This window comes from Lingula anatina, chromosome 6, assembly GCF_051362555.1.
Source record: "Lingula anatina isolate TDL-2025a chromosome 6, LinAna3.0, whole genome shotgun sequence".
Classification (NCBI taxonomy): Eukaryota; Metazoa; Brachiopoda; class Lingulata; order Lingulida; family Lingulidae; genus Lingula; species Lingula anatina.
Window position 1 is genome coordinate 22,185,592 of NC_141772.1, and position 22,131 is coordinate 22,207,722.

General features: G+C 37.6%; 2 protein-coding genes across 2 annotated transcripts; both read right to left on the reverse strand.

Annotated features, from left to right (window-relative positions):
* Positions 1-67: 67 nt before the first annotated feature.
* Positions 68-12,791, reverse strand: LOC147761368 (uncharacterized). The gene is made up of 10 exons (XM_087016015.1): positions 12,477-12,791; positions 11,667-11,891; positions 10,809-10,973; positions 10,338-10,505; positions 9,674-9,856; positions 9,040-9,324; positions 8,597-8,838; positions 1,820-2,002; positions 1,242-1,412; positions 68-193 (listed from the first exon to the last, which is right to left on the reverse strand). Exons 1-10 carry the CDS (start codon positions 12,736-12,738, stop codon positions 68-70), a joined length of 2,010 nt encoding a protein of 669 aa, XP_086872141.1. The 5' UTR covers positions 12,739-12,791.
* A 3,626-nt stretch (positions 12,792-16,417) lies between these two features.
* On the reverse strand, positions 16,418-20,863 carry LOC106175063 (uncharacterized). The gene is made up of 9 exons (XM_087016016.1): positions 20,472-20,863; positions 19,613-19,762; positions 19,201-19,286; positions 18,477-18,675; positions 18,021-18,122; positions 17,546-17,608; positions 17,170-17,270; positions 16,790-16,925; positions 16,418-16,566 (listed from the first exon to the last, which is right to left on the reverse strand). The coding sequence occupies exons 1-9, from the start codon at positions 20,680-20,682 to the stop codon at positions 16,418-16,420; spliced, it is 1,197 nt and encodes a 398-aa protein (XP_086872142.1). The 5' UTR covers positions 20,683-20,863.
* Between the last annotated feature and the right edge of the window lie 1,268 nt (positions 20,864-22,131).

Consider the following 22,131-nt stretch of genomic DNA (forward strand, 5'->3'; position numbering starts at 1 on the left):
TAATAAATAACAATACCTTCGCATGTGGGTAACTTTGTATTTGCCCAGGTGTGTGCCATGGTGCACATTACTGGAGAGTTGTTAGAAATCTTATATCCCCGGTCACAGATATAACTGACTGTATCACCATAACAGAGTCCATCTTCTGTATCAGGATGCCCATTAAGAATGAAGCGAGCTTTTCCACAGCATTCTGGAATCGTAAATATCAAAAACGTAGTCTTGCCTTAATTTGATTGCCTGTATTGATTAATTGCGACTTTATTGTACTCCGATGTCATACCCCTAAGACTACACAAAAACGAAAAGTAAATCCATGATAACCATTCGTACGCCATTTGGCCAGATATAGATATAGATATATACGTACTCTGACAAACTGGTTCCTCTCCCGTCAGCGTCCCGTTCGCCAGACATGTTCTTGTCAAACTGCCGCTGATTAACGTGTGTTCTGGTTTACAGAAGTACCGCACTTGATCGTTTTCTTTTAATGTATTGGTAGATAATAATGATATTGTGGACCCCGAGACGGCGTGGACCTGGCACGCTGAAAGTGTGACTAATCAGAGTAAAGAGGGTGGCATATATCAAATAATATACACTGTACTCCAATAAGATATTTTAATAACAGTTGAGTCATTTTGACGTTAATACAGCTACTAAAACAGGTGCGTCATCATAGCACGTGTTAACATGGCAGAAACGGTATAGCATTTACAAATACATTTTGCTCCATTTACTGAAACTTGATCAAAGTTATGTTTTACTTACTCGGGCAATGTCCCAAAGCGCACTGCTCCGACTCAGATCCGGCATTAATAGGACAAGCCTTTCCTCCATGTTCAGGTTTGGGGTTGGTACATGATCTACGTCTTATCCTGGTCCCACCTCCACAGGACACCGTACACGATGACCACGACCCCCAGGCCGCCCAACCACCGTCGACTGAAATGATGATGGCCAATTTTCAGGACAAACAATTAACATGTGCAGATTTCAAATTACCTGTTTGTAATCCGAGACTAATAATGAAATAACGCTTAGGTGTCGACATTTTTTTCCACATTACAAAATGGGGCAAAAAAACATTTACGTTGATAACACTCTACCTGTTACTAAGTCCAAGTATTCCGTATATTTTGTGTTTTGGATGAAAGCCGGCAACCGTGCATAAAACAAAGATTGATTGGAATACGCACATTTAACATGCAATTTTTTGTTGAGTTTGTTTCTTTCTTTACCTGGACAATATTCACGGTTGCAAATGTTGGTTTGAATATTCTTTCCTTGGCAGTTCTTTCCGCCATTACTTGGAGGTGGACTATTACACGCCCTGTGTCTTGTGCTGTTGCCTTGACCACAGGTTTTACTGCAAGCTGACCAATGTGTCCAGACACTCCAGACTGCGTCAACTAAAGGGACATTGTATATTATAATTATCGATCTTATGTTGCTTCTAGATATGTTTCTGAAAACTCAAATTGGAAGTAGAGCATAATTCTGTAATGTACTAGCATAAAAACATTTTCAGGTCTGAACTAAGTACTTTATGTCCATTAGTCCATGTTTTTGTTTTATGTGCTTTATATTACGTTTGCAATTTCACATAAACCTTGTCAGTCCAGAGGACCTGCGATATCAAAAACCTTACAGGTCTTCTAACATTTCAAGTGCTCATGAACTGCCGGGCAAGTAGTACCCCTTTGTATGTAGTTTTGATAATATTTTAACAACCCAAGGTTTAATCTTATTTTCTCAACCAATCAATAAATGCTGGTCGGTGTACCATTTTTCGAATGTGGACTTGTTAATTCAATACCTGGACAAGGTCCGTCATTGCACGACTTTGTCTTAGTACTAGAACCAGAGCAGCCATTGCTGCCGTATTGTGCAGATGGGTGGCCACATTGTCTTGTTCTTGTCTGGCTTCCTTGGCCGCAAGGAGCACTGCAGCTTGACCAGTCACTCCACGTGCCCCATGAAACATGTGATGATGTATGGCCTTTGAAAATACCAAAATTTAGACATTAACAATAATATGACTGTTACTGGTTGAAAGACGGTTAATTCCTCTACAATATACACAATATACTACAATATAACACAGTAGAAAACGACTGACAAGGATCATAACAATAGCTTTATAATATTCTTTCTTTTACGTATAAATGATACTTTCTGAAGCGACCATCTACCCCATGTAGAATTGAAAAACCTAAGCAGACTATTAAGGTAATTAAGTGTGTGTCCACGAGAAAACCAACCCAAATGTAGAAAATGCGGCAAGGTGGGGGTGAACGGATTTACATCATATTTGGTGTGTTTGAACCTTTATATGAACAATATCTGAGGCTGCAATATTTCCTGAAAAAAATCCCTACTTACAGAGATATGGCCAGTGACAATTTGGGGGTATAATCAACCAAAAATTCTTCTGAAAAACAGGGTTATATTGATTGGCCTTAAAGTTTATACAGGTGTCACTGAGTGACTTAGTTTGGTGATATATTATAACCTAAAGATAGGGGATTAAAATGATATACACTTTTTTCACTCTCTTTGTTTCCATGGTAACAAACCAAGCGTTTTTCTCCGGCCTACAAACCACATGCTTTTAACACCCCCCTTCTATTTTTGACAATATCTTCATCTTCACAGGTCTTTGGGGTAAAGCTTGTTCAGGACTAACAGATAACTCATTAATCTATTTATACATGAAATCAAAACTTACTGCTGTTCTACAACTTGTCCGTTGTAACAGATAGAACATGACCTAATTTCTTCATTTTTCGTCAATCTATCCGGACATGTATATCGGTGCAGTCAACTTCAGCTATCTCTTTCAAGTCAACAAATGGTTTAAAACACTGTTAGTTGAACTTTTTTATTTTCATTTTACCTATTTATATTTTTTTCTGGTTAAAACAAGCATCTAACACATTTTAAAATCATGTGAAACTAATGTACTAACGTCAGAACAACACAACGTCATTATCCAACATGGCGGAAATAGCAGACTGTTTCTTTGCACATCTTTCTCAACGAAGTCGTGTATCATGTGGTTTATACTCTGTGTACAGATATAAAAAAGCATGTAGTGTATTGAAAAATTGCAACAGAGATATTAACAGTCATCTTCGTCGCGTTTACGTGGAGCAAAACAGCGTGAGTTACGAAAGCAAACTGATTCTTGTCAGGTGTGGATTATTTTGTCTCCGATGATCGCAATTGGACATTTCCAAGTATCTTTGGGAGAATGAATGGGTTACACCATGTGACCAGCACTGGGATATGGGCTTGGTTTGTGCTGGAAACCATCCACACAGGGAAAAACGAGCCTATAACGAAATATGTCATGGGATTAACTTGCAGATGTCAGTGTAGACAAAAAGCCATTTGAATATACTGGTGCCACTTGGTTCAGGTAAGAAACCGGTGTGTTTGTATTTTAATACAGACTAAAAGCCAGAAAAAAAAAGTTCACTCAGAAAAATGATCTAGGTGTAATTGTACCACCAGCGTTAGCGCTGGCGGTACACATGGTTTCGGTCCCGTCCGGATCGTTCCGCCGGCTCCGCCGGCTCCGTTGGCTCCGCCGGCTCCGCCGGCTCCGCCGGACGGCTACCGTTACCGCTTCTCCTCCTAGACGGTAAGGGCCCCCGTACCCATCTCATGGATTTAGGTCACCTATAATCTCAACTCGTTCCACGTAAAATTTGGGCTTTGTCGGTATTGGGGTCTGGGTGTGGCACTCATTGCAATGCACCCTTGTCTAAAAATGGCAAAATTAAATGCTAATTATCTACCCTACGGAAGGAGTTATGGGAAAAATTTCTATAGACGGCTTTCCAAAAGTCATATGTGTAGATTTCAAATATACCCTTGGATTTGACCTTTGACCTTTACTTCAAGGTCAAATGGGCCAAAATTTTCAAAAAAATTAAATTTTTTACGAAAAAAAATTTTTTTGCCCTGTTATTCAGACACCACACAGACTTAACCAATAATATTATTGGAAGGTGTTACCCTTCAGGTCATCTTTCATCTCCATGAATTTGGGGTCAATCGGTGCATTTTCACGGGAGTAGCGGCCATAAGATACCGAAACTGAAAACTGTCTCTAATTCGGGAACCGTTAATGCTAGAGACCCATTCTTTTTTGCATTTTGTAGAGCATGTAAAGCCCAACACTGGAGGTGGTCTCGGTTTTTTTGTATTCCATACGGTTTTCGAGTTACGCTGTATCAAAAAGTACATATTGGTGGTAAAAGCAAAATGTGCAGTACGGTAATGGATAATAAATTTTGAACTCTGGAAAAATAAAACATAAGGCTTGGCAAAGCAGACAACTTGTGTTCAAAAATGACATTATTTCATCAAATTTGAACTTCTGAAACTTCAGAGCACCTCCTATTTCAAGAATTTTGACCAAAATGACATTTTCTTTATTTTAATTAATTTTTTCTGTACGAAATTTAAGGCACATTATGGTAACTCCAAAATTATAACATTTAGTCCCTTATATCTCCAAAACTGGCAGAGATAGGTCCATAGTTACTATTGAAGTTGAATAGGAAGTCATATACTGGCAATCTTACTATGACCTTGAAAGTGACCTTTGACCTACTTTTCACCATGAACTGAACTTTGCAAATTTTTCTTCCCTTTTATCTCTAAAACTGGCAGAGATAGGTCCATAGTTACTATTGAAGTTGAATAGGAAGTCATATACTGGCAATCTTACTATGACCTTGAAAGTGACCTTTGACCTACTTTTCACCATGAACTGAACTTTGCAAATTTTTCTTCCCTTTTATCTCCAAAACTGGCAGAGATAGGTCCATAGTTACTATTGAAGTTGAATAGGAAGTCATATACTGGCAATCTTACTATGACCTTGAAAGTGACCTTTGACCTACTTTTCACCATGAACTGAACTTTGCAAATTTTTCTTCCCTTTTATCTCCAAAACTGGCAGAGATAGGTCCATAGTTACTATTGAACTTGAATAGGAAGTCATATACTGGCAATCTAAATGTGACCTTAAAATTGACCTTTGACCTACTTTTCACCATAAACTGAACTTTGCAAAATTTGCTTCCCTTTTATCTCCAAAACTGGCAGAGATAGGTCCATAGTTACTATTGAACTTGAATAGGAAGTCATATACTGGCAATCTAAATGTGACCTTAAAATTGACCTTTGACCTACTTTACACCATGAACTGAATTTTGCAAATTTTGCTTTCCTTTTATCTCCAAAACTGGCTGAGATAGGTCCGTAGTTACTATTGAACTTGAATAGGAAGTCATATACTGGCAATCTAAATGTGACCTCAAAATTGACCTTTGACCTACTTTTCACCATAAACTGAACTTTGCAAATTTTGCTTCCCTTTTATCTCCAAAACTGGCAGAGATAGGTCCATAGTTACTATTGAACTTGAATAGGAAGTCATATACTGGCAATCTAAATGTGACCTTGAAATTGACCTTTGACCTACTTTTCACCATGAACTGAATTTTGCAAATTTTGCTTCCCTTTTATCTCCAAAACTGGCTGAGATAGGTCCATAGTTACTATTGAACTTGAATAGGAAGTCATATACTGGCAATCTAAATGTGACCTTGAAATTGACCTTTGACCTACTTTTCACCATGAACTGAACTTTGCAAATTTTGCTTTCCTTTTATCTCCAAAACTGGCAGAGATAGGTCCATAGTTACTATTGAACTTGAAAAGGAAGTCATATACTGGCAATCTTAACGTGACCTTAAAATTGACCTTTGACCTACTTTTTATCATGAACTGAACTCTGCTAATTTCTTTCTCTTTTAACTTCAAACTTGACAGAGATAGGTCCATAGTTACTCTTGAACTTGAATAGGAAGTCATATACTGGCAATTTACTGTGACCTTGAAATTGACCCTTGACCTACCTTACGAAGAACTTAAATTTGATTGTACCATATATATTTTTTGCAATAGTTTAAAAATTCTTGTTGATTGCATTTTTACAGCTTGTCAAGCACAAAACTGGTGGCTATGTCCCTTATTTTGTGTATGTGGGGGTCTATACGAATGCGCTTGCTCCAGCTGGTGGTACAATATTCGGAGGCGGTATCGCCTCTCTGATCCTCTAGTTTTTTAATGGTAAACGGTCCATTTTTAAAAAAGAAAAATGCCCCCTTTCAAATAATGAAATTGCAGCCTAAGGACCTGTGATAATTTTCTTTTAAGCTATCTTTGTGTGGGTATTTATGTAGGTTTAATGTATTTGGGTAAAATAAATTTAAGGGTAACAATTGGAATTATATTGAAGCTATGGCTGGTCTTGGCAAAATTGCTAGGCTCCTCATAATTAATATTCGAAACCATGCCTTACTTATAAAACATGGACAAATGGGATAATAATTTATTTTTCATCAATGTATCAATTAACTTTCAGATAAGTGTTTGTATGTGTCTATATTAAGCTATATTTATATTTCAGGCATATTTGAGAAGTGTTATTTGACACACAGTGATCTTATGGTCAGCAAGAGTCCAAAGCCTTGCAGAAACTGAAACTAGTGTGGAAATGACGGCTGTTGTAGAAAGGCATATGTGTAAATGAAAGCCACAATATAACAAATGCCGAGGAGATGCATGAGGCCCTAGTTTCTGCAGTTGGAGCCATTTTCTACATCCAGCTAGACAGACATCTTCCAAACCTGCGTGGACTGGAGTGTCCAATTACAACAGTTTAACTTTCTTGATTCCTACAACATGAGAAAAGGTGTCTCCCTTCCTTGAGCAGTTTTAACATGAGTGATACTGATGTTAAAGTTAATTTGGATTTTTCTGAGGCAAATGTGCCAACTGGAACCATACCAAGCAAGATCACAAACAAGGAAATTTTTCTTGTCCAGAGAAGTCTTCTCTGAAATCTTTTGCTACCAAGACTGAAGAGTAATTGTAAGGTCCTTTTTTTAGACCACAGTTATGAAATGTGCCAAAAAAACAGCTTTTGATCAAATTAAAGTCTAGTGGGCCAACAATCTGACTAAAGAAAAACTTAAAGCACATCAGCTGTGAGAGAACTCCACCCTCTTGAATATCTCACTGAGTTACACAATGGATGAGCTTTAAAGTCATCTAAACCTTTGAAACTATATTCAAATAAAGTAAAGGAGTTTTACTGAATGAGTTTAGAAGGGCACAAGAAACAGGCCAGCAGAACCTAGCATTTGTGAGCATGAAGATGAGATTGAAATGTCAGTAAGGAGGGTTACAGACTAATCAGGAAGAAAAATGTATTAAAAACTTTGATGTTATGAGCTGTAATGTTTGATATAAAACTGCAAAGATGTTTCATAACACCAGGATATATTTTGCAGTTGTGTTAGTTTTGCTTTTTGAATAGAAAATTATCTTGTTTTGCTACATTATGATATAGTTTGTAATGATCACAACTAATGTTGCACTGCTTTGCATGTATTGCTGTATAACAATTTTGTGATTTTTTTATTATTTGTAATTATTCATCTGAGACAACAATAAACTAAATTGAATAATTTTTTAGTTACTGTATGCTCATAAATAGTCACCAAAAAGTGGTGTGGATGATTAAAAAAACCTTTTGATAATTAAAAAAGATTTGTTCTGGCTTTGCTCTCATAAATACTATGGCATATCCTGATCTCTATATGATAAATATTGCACCAAAAAGAAATCGCTACAAAACTAAGATTTTAATTTGTATTCACCAAATTGATGATATTAAAAATATATATATATATTAAAATTATCATGTAAACTCTCAAGTTAATTGCCAGTGCCTATCCAAAGTAACAGAATCTAAGATTTATTTCCTCTAAACTTTTTGTCCATACAAATTAAAAAGTCCATATATGGCAATTTACAAATATGAAGCCCAGTGACCTTGACCTATGACCCACTGACCTGATAATCATTAGTACACATCCACTTTCCATGCTCACCAGCCCTATTGATTTAGTAACATTATTGTAGAGCAAAATGGTTTAATATATTAATCAAACCCATTGTCTACATAGACTTGGAATGAATCCACCATGATTTTTTGCCTTAAAAATGGCCAACTTTGGGGGTATTTTTCAGTACCTGTTTTTATACAGCAGTAACTTTTGAAACTTGATTTGGAGTGATCCATATCTGCCTAAAATATTCATGCAGTTTTATAGCTGTAAACCCTGTGAAGATGGAGATATATGCAATTAAAGATGGTAGTATCAAAATTGGACTTTGGGGGGAGGGGTGTTATAAATGGGTGTGGCTCGCCCAAGCAGGGTCTTATCTGAATTCTACATATATCTGTGGCAAGCCAAATGATTGTTTTTAATGTTTGTAAGGTCTAATATTTTTTAGTTTTCTCCATTTTTGTTTAATTTACACAAAATATATCATTATTTTTCCAAGGTAAAAATGGAGTCTCAAAGAGGCTACATAAGCCATGACTTATAATAGGCTATAATTCTCTGAAGAAAGGATATTTTTGGGATTCCTTCCTAACTCATGAATAACTTCCTAATATGCCTCCATACAACAAATTTGGTTGAAATCCGCTGACCCCCACCTTGCCACCCTGGGCTGGTTCTCTCGTGGACGAGCTCTTAACACATTCAATGAACAAAAACTGTCGCTGTGTACCTTTACCGTCACATTTTTCCTTGCACGGTTCTGTTTCAGAATTTTCTCCAGGACAATCCTTTCCTCCAAAACGTGTCGGGGGCTTGTTGCACTCTCTGTGTCTTGTTTTATTTCCACTGCACGAAGTACAATTAGACCAACTACCCCATTCTCCCCATTGCCCATCGACTGAAAAAAAATAATAAACACGATGCACATCTCATATGTAGGGGAACGGGTTTGTAATTGTCAGTTATTTAAGCACAAAATGGATTCGTCAGAAATGTAACTACATATATTCCATGGTCACCAGCCCTTTTACTTCTCATCTGACATCAAATATGTTTTGACTCTATGGGTTATCCAAATAACACTACAGTTTTTCCATACCTCCTTTGTATTCGCAAATATAAGGTATCTCTTGGTTACATTTGACGTCAATCATCCCGTACACCCATCTGCTGGTCGTTGTCGAAGTTATGCGGGAACGACCAGTTTGTGTATATCTATATGTGGTTGTGACCTTATTACGCTGCCGGTATGCCATACATTTCTGGGTGTAAGTTACACCAGATTCCCAGATAAATGGGTTAACAGTTTTATTTGTACTTCTCCAAGTCCAATGATATTGCTCCTCTTGACGGCCATTTACCCAAAGTGTAATTTCGCGCACCCCTGAAAATAGTAGTTTGTTGGTAAATCAAGTTTTATATAATAATAAACTATTTAGATCCGCCACTCATCTTGGTTTACCTTCATCCTATAGCGAGTTGGAATAAAAATGATTAAGCCAGGAATAGTTCACGGGTGTACACGTACCAATACTAATACAAAATACAGGTGGTCATATCCAAATTTTCAAAGCAAAAACATACCCTTGAAGCTTGTAACCCAAAGTGATTTCCACAGAGGTAAAAAAAAGTACATATAAAACTGAAAAAACAAGGTCAAATCTACCCGAAATTAGGATCAGAATGTTCACCTTAAAGCAATTCAATTTTTATCGCTCATTTTGATACCTTACCATGTGCCTCCAGATACAATCTAAGGGAATTAAATTTTTCCATAGTATCAAAAGCTCCAAGGTCACAGTTGTCATTTCCACACGTCTTTTTCCCATCGCTCCATGATTTCTTGTTTATAGTAGGGAGATTGAGACACATTCCAGCGACGAGTTGATAGTTTGCTTTATTGCAATCATTGTCACCTGGAATAAAGTGTACATTATACGGAATAATATGGTTGCCAGTGAAAGCAATGATACATTTAGATAAACATACATATACGTTAACAGGGGCGAATCCAGGATTATTTGAAGGGGGGAGCGGAACGCCAGGCCCCGGATGCGACACCGACCATAGCCCACCTCGGTGTGGGGCTCGAGCCCTGCTAAACGGCCCAAAAAATTTGGTGTTTTGGAGAGCAAACAGTGCCCTTTGGTAGGGTTTAGAACAATGATTTAGCTTGCCAAATTCTTATTTCAAAAGGGGAATATTGATGTGATGCATTTTTCAGAAACCGAACTGACCCCGCCCTCAAAATCCGCCATTGCATTTAGACATGTATATATGCACTGCAATATCGATGGACTGCAATATATATATATATATATATATATATATATATATATATATATATACTACCAGTTTTAACCAACGGTCATTGGGCACTTCTTACAATCTTATTACCTAAACAAACTCCCCATTTGCGATCTGTGTCATAGTTAGGAGATGTAGCACACCAGGGTTTGTCATGTCCATCGCTGGTGCAAGCTGTGTATAATCTTCCTTTATATCTAAAAGGTACGACACAAGGAGCACCATCGCTGGTCCCACCAGTTGTCTTAGCAACAGAACCTAAAAAACAGGATAAGCTTGAACATGAGGTGGCTCATCTTCCGAAAACTTGCATCGACAAAGTTGCTAAACTTCAATGAAAATATTAGTTTCCCTCTCCAAATGGAATTACTACTTCATAAAAATGTATTTCACTTGACATACCTGGCGTTAAAAATGCATACTGTACACGCAGTCAACATCTACTTTTCATGTAACACACGTATAATATATATATCTTAGGATTTGCAATACAATTTCATGCACATTTATGTAAATAAAAGTTCCGTTTTAATTTCCCTTTTTCCCCCAAACAAATTTTACCTAGACAAATCCCCCACTGTCCGTCCTTGTCATAACTATCTGTTGTTGCACACCAAGGATGATGATAGTTGTCTGTAATACAGGTAGTTTTACTGTTTCCCCGGTACGTGAATGGAAACTGACACACCTTGCCATTGGCATTCCCACCAAATGTTTTGATCTTATCTGGAACATATCCAAACAAACAAAGTACATCAAGAACAAAAACGTTTACAAACAGCCTACTACTAAAGTTGTAGAGGCAAAATCATGAGACCCAGGGAAAGGTGGTGGAAAGGTGTCAATTATATCATGTGGAAATTTCAAAACTGTGGCTCTTTGGCCACCATGGCCAACCACCTCCATGTGACGATATGGAAGCACGCGTACAAAATATCAGAAACTTCTTCCAGTCCATTACTTCTCAGCTAGACCCCCTCAGATGAGATAGACTTTCTTGCTGTTGGCATTCTTTCACAGTAATAACTCACAGTTAAACAGGAGGAAAGATCTTCTTTTAACGTAAGTAAGTTTTCAGGCTCTGATAACATACCAAATTCGATACTTTAAGACTTTACTGAAATTCTCGGTGCTCTGATATGTGCAATCTGGAACAATGCTGTCAAAGAAAGTTACCAACAATTTGGAATTGTGGCAATGTAGTGCCACTACCCAAATGTAAAACAGCAGTGGAGGACAGTTTACCAGTGTAGAAAATGACTTAAGGACTGTATCCCTAACAATTAACCTAAGCAAGGAGTTGGAAGCATTCATTTTCACATGGCTGTGGAATATATTAGGCCCACATATTAAGTAAGACCAGTTTGGCAACATAACACAAAATCATCTGAATAATCATCTTCTTATAACCGTACATACCCATTTTTATTTCACAAATAAAAGGATTTTTCTCGGTACAACTCGCGTCATTGAGTCCTCCTTCACCCTTTTGTATGAATTGCATGCATCCTTCTGGTCCTCTGTGGTCATTTGGTTCGCCAGGAAGCCAAAGATTTCGGTCCACTGTTCCACCCGTGCTGTTCCAATACCAACTTCCCGTCTCAGGGCGGAGTTCGAATGCATCTACCCAGAAATTGCCGAATCCTGATAAAAAAAAGTATTACAACACTGGTACAAGACGGGTAAAGGTTTCAGTATACCAGTGAAATAATAAAAATATCAATTGTACAAGCAAACCAGTTAGGGGACGAGTCGTTGCAGTATTCGCAGGTTTCACATTTAAAAGACAATTTTAATTAACATGGTTGTATTCGGCAAGTATTGCCAATTTCAGAACACCAAATGATGCTGATTACAAGCATTGTGAGAGTGTGTGTGCTGTATTTTAATACTATTAAAATAGTTTGAGGCATAACCAGATTTATTTTTAATTTCATCATATTTTTTGGAATTAGATACTGGTATGATTAGAGAATTTTGCAAAATGTTCTCAAATATATTTCGAAGAGCTCACTCTCCAGTAAACAAAAAATGCTGAAGAGTATGCGCTACAGTAAACAAAGGAAATCAACATCTACTGTAGTCATCTCGCTGCAAGTAGGCTTGCTACTTAAATGTATTCTTTTTGTTTTCTTTTTCTCTCCTTTGCACCACAAAAATGCTCAAAATCTGCAATATAAATTCACCAAAGAAGAAAACTTTCGATCGAACCTTAAAAAACACACGTACCGTTTTTCTTCAAAAAGCCCAAGACAGCATCTCGTTTTCTTATATTATCAATAACAGCCAGACTGCCACCCTCGCTTTGGCATAGTTTCCTCGCCTCGAACCATGTTCTTGTTTGTCTATAGAAACGCAAGCACATCCCCATACCACCGACGGCCGAATACCCATCGTTGCAGCCACCAGTACTTCGTCTTTGCACCGAAGCGAAACAGAGATGGGCAACAAATATCCATACGGTAGCTAACGAATAAAAACGACCCATCATACGGGCCTAAAACCACGTGTTTACCGGTATATTTCTTGCTGATGATCGCTTACTGTATGTCATATACCTTTATGCGGAGAACCTTGGAGAGTACACATATAAAGGGAGTTGATAAGCTATGTGTTTGCATAAACCACGTGCACTTGATGGTTTTTAAAGCGAAGACAATCAGTATCACTATAACCACTGATTTTTCACCTGTACCTTTTGCATCTATTTTAATGATAAAAACCTAGGCTTAATATTATTATTATTATTATTATTATTTGTGGTTTTTGTTTGTAATAATCTAGCACATTTTGGCTTCAACGACTTATGCAAAAAAATCACTCATGAATGATTTTGAAATAGGAATGCGCACTTTAAACAATTACAAAAAGATAAGTATTTATTACTGATCTTGCTGGTCAGCATGAAGTATCCAGCTGAATATTAAAAACAAACGGACCGACATGGTCGACGTTAATGGCCAGGAAACAAGTTTATTATCTGAACAGTACTGGTGTACTGTATGTGAACCAAATGACTTCCATGCATGCCACCTCACAGTTCGACATGTGACTGTCCCCGTTGTGTCCTTGACGGAACTGACCACCAGGTTATCACGTGAAGGATGTTTGCAGCAACAGTATCAGAGTATGTCAACTGCAGGTGTATGTCAACATTATATTATACTACCGCAGCCTCCAGCACCCTGCACCCTGCATCTTCTCAACAGTTTGGCCGGTAACTAAATGCAAGATATTTACAAATAATAGAATAATTCCGAATATTTCTATCATTTACTTATTTATTTATCTATTTATTTATATCATTCTGTGATATGCGCCCACATTCCCTACGGTCCGTGAGGTAAGGTTTTAGACAAATGCATGTTCGACTACCTTAGAATGAGACCCCTTTCTCCCCAACTTCTGCAACGTGTTGGAAAGGAGGCTGTTACATGTATTTGGGACTCTCTACCTACCACAATACATGTGATTCTGGGGTATTACAGCTTTGAAACTATCAAGTGCACATACCTGTACGTTTTTTTTATTATTTATTTAAAAAAAGGCAAAAATGTGAGCTACCAGTAAAACTAAGCATTCCAATCACAAATATGGCTCTGCCTACGACACCCCTCTTTGGAGCAGATGTAGCTCAACCTTCCATTGGTAAGTTATATAAAAACACAATTTTATTAAGATTATAATACCACATCAAAGGCGATATAGCGTCCTGATCATTAGAATGTCGCCTGCGTTAAAATATTGGTAAATCGAGTAAATGAAAAATTGCTATCCATATATAGATTATTTCATCTGGCAGGACCGTATTATCTTGTCTGAGTGTGTGTATTTCTGCGGGAGACCATGGCGATAATGGTCAGCTCAGTTTCCATCATGTAGTACGCAAGGACTAAGATACTGGCCGCGGAATGACCCACTATCAATTACCTTCACAGGGGAATACTGCACTGGAGTTGAACGACAAACCGAATTCTGCTTCTCAGGACATGCAGTGTCATTTTGGGACACTTTATGGTTATCGCTCTTTTATCTGTATAAAGCGGTTTTATCTGTATTAAGTGGAAACAGTGTGTTATATAGTAAATGTTTGATGACATGAATGATTAAGTCCATTAATGCGGACAACACCTTTACCCCATCACGTGGCATCCGTAGTGCACTGCTGTATGTCAAAATGGTTGCACAGTATCAGCGATACTTTAACATTCGTCATTTGGTTGACCTTAACTATACTGTCTGATTTAGTGTCACATGGTAAATTCTAACCTGCCCTCTAATGGATAGAAGTGAGCCTACATACAACCACCATTTTGTCAAGCTGCCCAAAGTTGGCAAGGTGGGCGATGAAAATTCTAGCAGGTATAAATCTGCACCATGTGCAATATCTCTGGCTCCAATATTTAAAAATAAGCCACACATATACTATATCAAGTTCGATGTATTTTATTGATACAATTTTATAGCATACAATTAATGTTGCTAAGTCAACTCTTCTGTATAAATCTACTGACAAACAGTTTGTTTGTACCGATTATATTGCCTCGAAATCTAAGAAATTAATTGCTCAAGGTTCCTGTTGTCTACAGAGACAATTAAAACTGCTCTTATCCCCACATCACTTGACTGACAGCCGATGTGACGAAAGTGAGCGTCCCTGTAACAGAGAGTCCATCCTCCATTCAATTATATAGGTTAGGGTTAGCCTGACGTAAGTGGGTTAAAATCTGAGGCGAGGCTTTCCTGTACAAACGAACGGGAAGCGGACTCGCTGTCATGGGGGACGTCACACCGGCCCTTTATCGACTGAATGTTAAAGGAGTAACTAAAAACAAGATTAAACTGCAGCTGGAACGAAACTGGGGGCACAAAAAATATGACTTGAGGTTCCATGCATAATATGCCTATCGTCAAAAGGGACACGGTACTTCCAAATTGCAGAATGTTATACTTTAAGTGACCGCGGGTTCAAGGAAACGAAGCATACCAGAACACAACAGTTTAATGACTATATTAAGATAACTGACCAAATCTAAGGGCTCATTCCCACTGTTCTACGTGGATCGATCCAACTCTGTGGGACTCTTGCTGAGGATTTTTAAAAAAAATTATTTGAAAAATGTATTCCAGTAATCGTATGGGTCATATGACAAAGATTACTTCATGTACAGGTACAAGATAGTCACGGTCTTCCTACAAACATTTTACTTCTACCTCGAGCTTGAATCATATTGGCTAGATAAAAATTCCCGAAATACTGACTTAAAGGGATAATAACTCTTCATATGAGATCTATATTTCACAATAAGAGCATTGTGAATAACTCATAGAAATATAATATATTCTGTTTTACCACAAAACCGGCAGTTATAGCTATTAGTCTGATATCTGAGCTTGTCTTTAAACGACGTAACCTCCATTGATGGCTATACTCTGTTAAAATCTCTTAAGAGATTTAAACAAAAAACCAAACTTTTTAGAAAAAAAACCAGGGACTAACTTTGAATGTAAAAATGGATTCATTAACCATTGGTAAGTATGAGAAAATTGTTGGTCACTCCAGGAAAATTCATTTTTTGGCCGAAACGAAGAGTTATTATCACTTTAAGTGAATCATCGGTCGTCTATAATGAAACTTCTCTCAGTGCTACTTTTTACCTCCGCCAAGGAGGTTATGTTTTCACCCCTGTTTGTCTGTTTGTTTGTCTGCTTGCAATCAACATAACTCAAAAAGTTATGGACCGATTTTGATGAAATTTTCAGGAACTGTCAGAAGTGGGCCAAGAAAGAGATGGTTTATTTCTGGTGATGATCTGGATCAATAATCAATAATAATCAAAAATCGCTGCCTTGGCGGAGGTCTGCGCTCTCGGAGTGCTTTTCTAGTTGATATTGTTTAAGACAGTTACAATTCCCCACTAGAATTGTTAAATAAAGCTAGGTGTGAGAGAATCTTACACAAAAAGTAACATTCGGGGGAAGAAGCTGTAGTGTGACCTTGTTTACTACAACAGGCGCCACTGAAGTATTCATATTACTGTACATAGTAAAATACAGATATCCGTTTTTAACAAGACAAAAGAAGCGGTTTTGCATGACGCCATCATAATATTAAGTGTCTTTGGCAGCCCGCTGTCTGAAACTGCCTCTCTTTGGACCATGGTCTTCTGTTAGGCTCCAAGAAAGACCTCTTCCACCATTAGGAAGGTCCCAGACCGCCAACCGGTAAAAGCATCGTATCCAATATGTGAGGGACACTCGCCGACCACCAAAGCAATGATGACGTCACCGCGCCCGACTCCAAGACATATGCCATCGACTGAAAGCAACAAGCAACATTACTCATCGATGTGTTTTACCATAAAAAATTACAATATGAACAAGACTATAGTCAATATGAAGTAATGGTAGTTACTAAAACGGTAACATATTAAATCAATACATTCATTCAATATTTTGTATGCTCTCACCAATGCTAGGGAGATGCCAATTCACGTAAGTCCCGGTGTCAAAGTCATGCGTATATATGATATTTTCAATACTCCCAGGGTTAGAACACTGAGCCCCGTTAAATGTGACGGACCATTTGGCACATGTGTTGTTTACGTGATTCCGCAAGTTAACACTCCAAATGACATGGATTCCACTGGAGTTTGACTTTTTGTTGTAGGTCATAGACTGGAAAGATAACACGAAATTGTGAGCGATACAAACAAACTCTTTCAATTAAAATCAAGGGTAATCATTTGCTTTCAGTAAGTGTAAGCTATGAATCCTGCAATTTCTCCCAAAGTTACAAAAATAGAGTCCTCAAACAACAGCTCATATCTAACTAACTGCAATGAGCAAATTTTAATTGTGATTTGATTTCAATGAAATAAGGAATAAAGAGGTACCAAGAGTGAATAGATCTGATACGTACCTGGATAACCCCTGTGTCGGCATTGTCGTACAAATTATACCAGTAACCCTGTACGCGGTTATAGAACGGCAGGCGGATGGTGGTTCCATCGGCAGCAAGAACTGAAACACAAAAATGTCGATTAACGCAACATTATTCTAAAAAAACCAGTCAAGTCATTGTAACTTCGCAAACATCATTCTTTTCTCCACTATTCTGACTTTTAAACCCCATGCACTTTATGTGTTTTTAACCAGCAAAAAAGGACCGATCGAATCCTTGATCCAGCTGTTTAATTGAATTCATGACTGATTGACTGTATAATTGCATTAAGTGCCAAAAAGCAGGCGGGGGGACGTTTTCGTGATTGCACAATGTTCCCTTTCAGAGTTCCAACCTGCACTGATATCTTGTCCAAGTCTCGTCTCTTCCACTATAAGGTGCGTTGTGGTTTTCCAACCTACGAAAAAAAAAACATAATATTAAATAAAATTGTGTCTCTTTGTATGGTTTGGTTCTCTGTTATTAATCAAGATGGGCCTCCTGAACACGTGAACATTTTTCATGTGCTCACATAAGTATATAAAGCAGTGTTTCGTTTCTCCTCTTTATTATGATACGAAATGTGCCACGCAAAATAAACATTCTCATCAGCTGCCTAAGACGTGAATATAATATTCTATACACAATGAAAAAAATAAATGAACAACTGTACAAAAAAATGATGCTATTATAAGGTATTCTCAGAATAATTTATAGGCATGATCGGGACATACCAGGAAATTTGCAATCAATAGGCTGTAAAAGTGACTGTAAAGATGTTATGCCAAAAGTAGCTATCAATTTGATGAAACCAGTATCTAAAGAGTTACCTGTCTGTGCATCGTAGGGCGGGTGACCAGAGCTTGTACAGTTTCCAACATGCAGCGTTATCACAGTGGTTCCAGAACCAATACCTTCACATATCCCATTAACTGAAATGATCCACAAATCAACATTTGCTACCCTAGATACATGTTGCTCTGTTTATTCATGTTTTTTACAATTTTTAAATGCAGTAACAATATCCTGGTTACAACAATCAACTTGCCTTCATTCGCATGTAATTATGTGTTTTGCGAGGTGACATTTTCGTTGTTTTCTTTCCAACAGACAACAAATTGGTACAAAATAATATATTGCCCACATTTATAGCACCTTGGTGCATAATAGCACTTCAAGTTGAACTTATTTAACAGACATGAGATCATGCGATAAAATGAACAGAGTAACTGTATAAGATAAATATATTTGACATGTTCACTTGACACACCAGTATTAGAACTTACATGCAACGCCCCGCTTCACCTGAGGTATGTGACCACCATTTACGTACATGACCCATTCTAGCGGCCCAGGATTGGAGCATTCCACGCCGTTAAATTTGAAATACCATCGACCACATTTGTAGTTGCCTTCCCCGTACAAAGTACCACTCCAGCGAACTCGCAAAGCGGTGTCAGCTGCCCGTTTTGCATAATGCGACGTCTGCCACATTATTGCAAAACATAAATATACCACTGTTATATGAGACTCAGTATCATCCACTTACCACAAGATAAACACATAAAAATGAATAAAGGGCTGGCATACAGGTATATCCCTAAACTGATTATGGTGTTTCGCTATTATCTTCCGTATTAATTTCATTTTACAGCTGTTACCAATATTGACAACCAATGAATATAGGAAAGTGTGTTCAGTTTGCAAAAAATGATTTACATCTTCTATGTACCGTGCACGTCCAGCTCTATAAAAAATACCACTCGAACGTTACTATCTTTAAAATGAGGTAAACATCTGTAATCGCCAGAGGAACACTTCCAAAAGTCACCCCGCAAGAAACAGGATGCCTTGTAGTCACCACGAAATAAATTGTTGCGAATCCAATATATGTTCATATGTTCTGAATTAAATCTACAATTGGCACAGTTTTCAATTTTCATAGAAAATGTTCTCAACTGAACAAGACGTCGCCACAGATGTCAGTTATAGTTTTGACATAAGACTTACCGAATGTACGTTTTCATCCCTTGTTTCCGTGTGAGAAACTGCAGCAAACTGTTGAATGTTAAAGGCCGTTTGAGACTCACACGTGGCTGAAAAATTCAATGTACTAGATGTGACGTATAATACCGTTTCCCTTCAAAACAAAGTAAGATAGACATATAATGTTTAAAGAGCCAAACGACAATTACGTCGCACTTTTGTACCCAAGCAAACATCTTCTAAATTAACAATATGTATATCAAAGACATTTCAAGCGTCTAATGCCAAATGGAATGGATATATTACATTAAAAATGTCACGTAAGACAAGTATCCTACAAAGGCAGCTTTTATCACAGTAGATTGACTCGAACTAAAAATTCGAAAAGAAGTAGAAAAGAAAATTGCCGGCACAAAGAGACAAATTGTACGTATACCCGATCCGGTGGTTTCCGCCACTTCTGCCATGATAATATATAACCTGGAGTTCCAACCTACATAGTTGTCGTGAACGGTTCCATCACAGTCTTTGTATTCTAAGGCAATAGTTCTAGTCCCCATGCCGATCCCGTAGCAGATACCAAAAACTGATAAGAAATATGATTATAGGCTATACACGGTTGATATTTTATCAAATTTTAATTTTTTACCATTAAACTAGAAATAGCACTCAGATAGTGGAGACCTCCCTCAAGGTAAGCCTGTTCTTCTCCTTATTAATTAATAACTAATGATAAATCAAACCATAAATGCAGAGTAAAATTATGTTAGAAATATTATATTTTCATTCGAGCGATATGCCAGATAACAGCGAGCATCTACGACCGAAATTCAAATCATAAAATGCTCTGGGGTTATACGTATAAGTTATATACCGAGAAAAATTTACTTAAGCCGAATAAAGCTTATATTCATCGCAACAGCCACATAACATATCTATAGGCATGTGTCTGTTGACTCGTGTTGATATTGATTGTGCTAATTGTAATATATTGCTGCGGGCGAAAATAAAAATAATTTAGATGTACCCCCCCCCCCACACACACACACACACACAAAATATTATACACGTTGCAGGTTTCATCAGCCTCGACTAAATATTAATTGCCTCATTTCGGACCTTTGTGAAATAACCTGAAAATTTCATTTACAGCTGTCCAAAACTTTTTGCATAATGTTGCCAACAGAAAAACGCTACCACCAAACACATGACATCCTTGGCGGAGGTAACGGTAATAACTGTGATCACATATTAGCATACGTAGATTAGATGTAAACTAAACAAAAGAAACTCACACTCCACATGATGAAGACGATTTCTTCTGTTGGCGTGGTACTCTGCATAGTCAATGGGGTAGGGGTTTGAACACTCAACGCCATCTATTGTGAAAGTCCAAGCTGTACAGCATCCTGTACAGTTAAAAGCTGCTCTCAGCGCTCCACTCCAAAGCAGATATAAACCGCTGGCATCTTTCGTCTTTGTGTAGGAAGTGCTCTGAGGCACCATAAAAAGCAATCACTTAATTCCGTTCGGAGACAAACTCGTGAAATAAATATAAGCACTAGCAAAAAATAAAGTGTCGCCCCTACTGTACTGATGTGCAATGCACGCGAGGAGCCAAAACGTTTTGTTAAGTTTGTGGAGTGATGGCGTTCCACATAGAGTGCTAAGATAGTATGAGATCATTCATTTTGTTTGCAGGGCTACCCCACAGACGCCTAAGGTGCATTCTACAATCGAGAGGATACTGCACAAAAATCTAAAAATGCATATTTGACACTGCACAAAATACTAAAATGCATATTAGATTTTTTACTATAGTTAACTGATTCATTGTTTGTAGAAGCAGTTACATTTTGTGAAAAAAATCCTTTTAAAAGCTGAATAAAAAATATTGGTTTATGACATGATTTTCTCAGTCATTTTACGCAAATTGCACTAGGGGTGACACTTCTTTTACTAGGGAAGTATACATATGTTGCTGTTTACATGCATTTACAACATTAAATATACGTTTATGACGGGGAAATTTTTGCGGTGACATACCATCAATAAGTATCTTAAACCCGATTTTAAAAGTAAATATGCATTATAGAGACGTGAGCTTACAATGATAACACCAGAGTCTTGATCGTACTGGGAGATACCTGACCATTGATGGATATTGAACATCGGTGTCTCATCACAGTCTGTTGAGTCTCCTGAAATAAGTGAATTCATATTTAGATCAATGTGAATGCCTTCATTGAGCTGTATCCGAAAAAAAAATGTAAGAATAACAAATCCACCAGCCTAATGCATATACTGACTTGTAATCTAACATGGCAATTTTTTTTTTAATGTTCATTTATTTTTTCTACTTTTCTGACTTATAAATAAAACAAGGATTTGATAATTCTTTTAATCACTTTTAATACTTATACTTTATGACTTCAGTTTTTAAATTGAATTCACCGAATTAAGAAAAAAAATACATGGCTGAATCGTTGTCAAACAACAACCATTAAAAGCGTTATTAAGATCTGCATATTTTCCAAATTATCATCTGTTCAAGATTTAAAAGTTCCAAACAGAACGCTCATATCGGTTTCTAGTCACAACAACGGCCAGTGGTACGTCTGGCCTGATCTGGCTGCTACTACGGCTCTAAAGCGTCAAGGTATTCCTTCTGACAGGTTTTTTAGAGTAGAATAATATTACAACATCGATCGGAACTTGTCTAGTTTGGTTCAGATTTGGCCCCAACGTGAATTCTGCAGAACATGAAGATGCTCCCACCTCCCCCAATGGGCTCTGGGTGCGACTTACGCTTAGCCGTAGGTCTCTGGTGCTGCAGTGGCGATAGCAAGACATCAATTAATAAAGTCAATGCCTTATATAACGCCCGCTGACTTCTTCGGCATCAAATGAAATCATTTGTATTTCAGGGCAAATTTTCTGCGTAGTTGGATCATT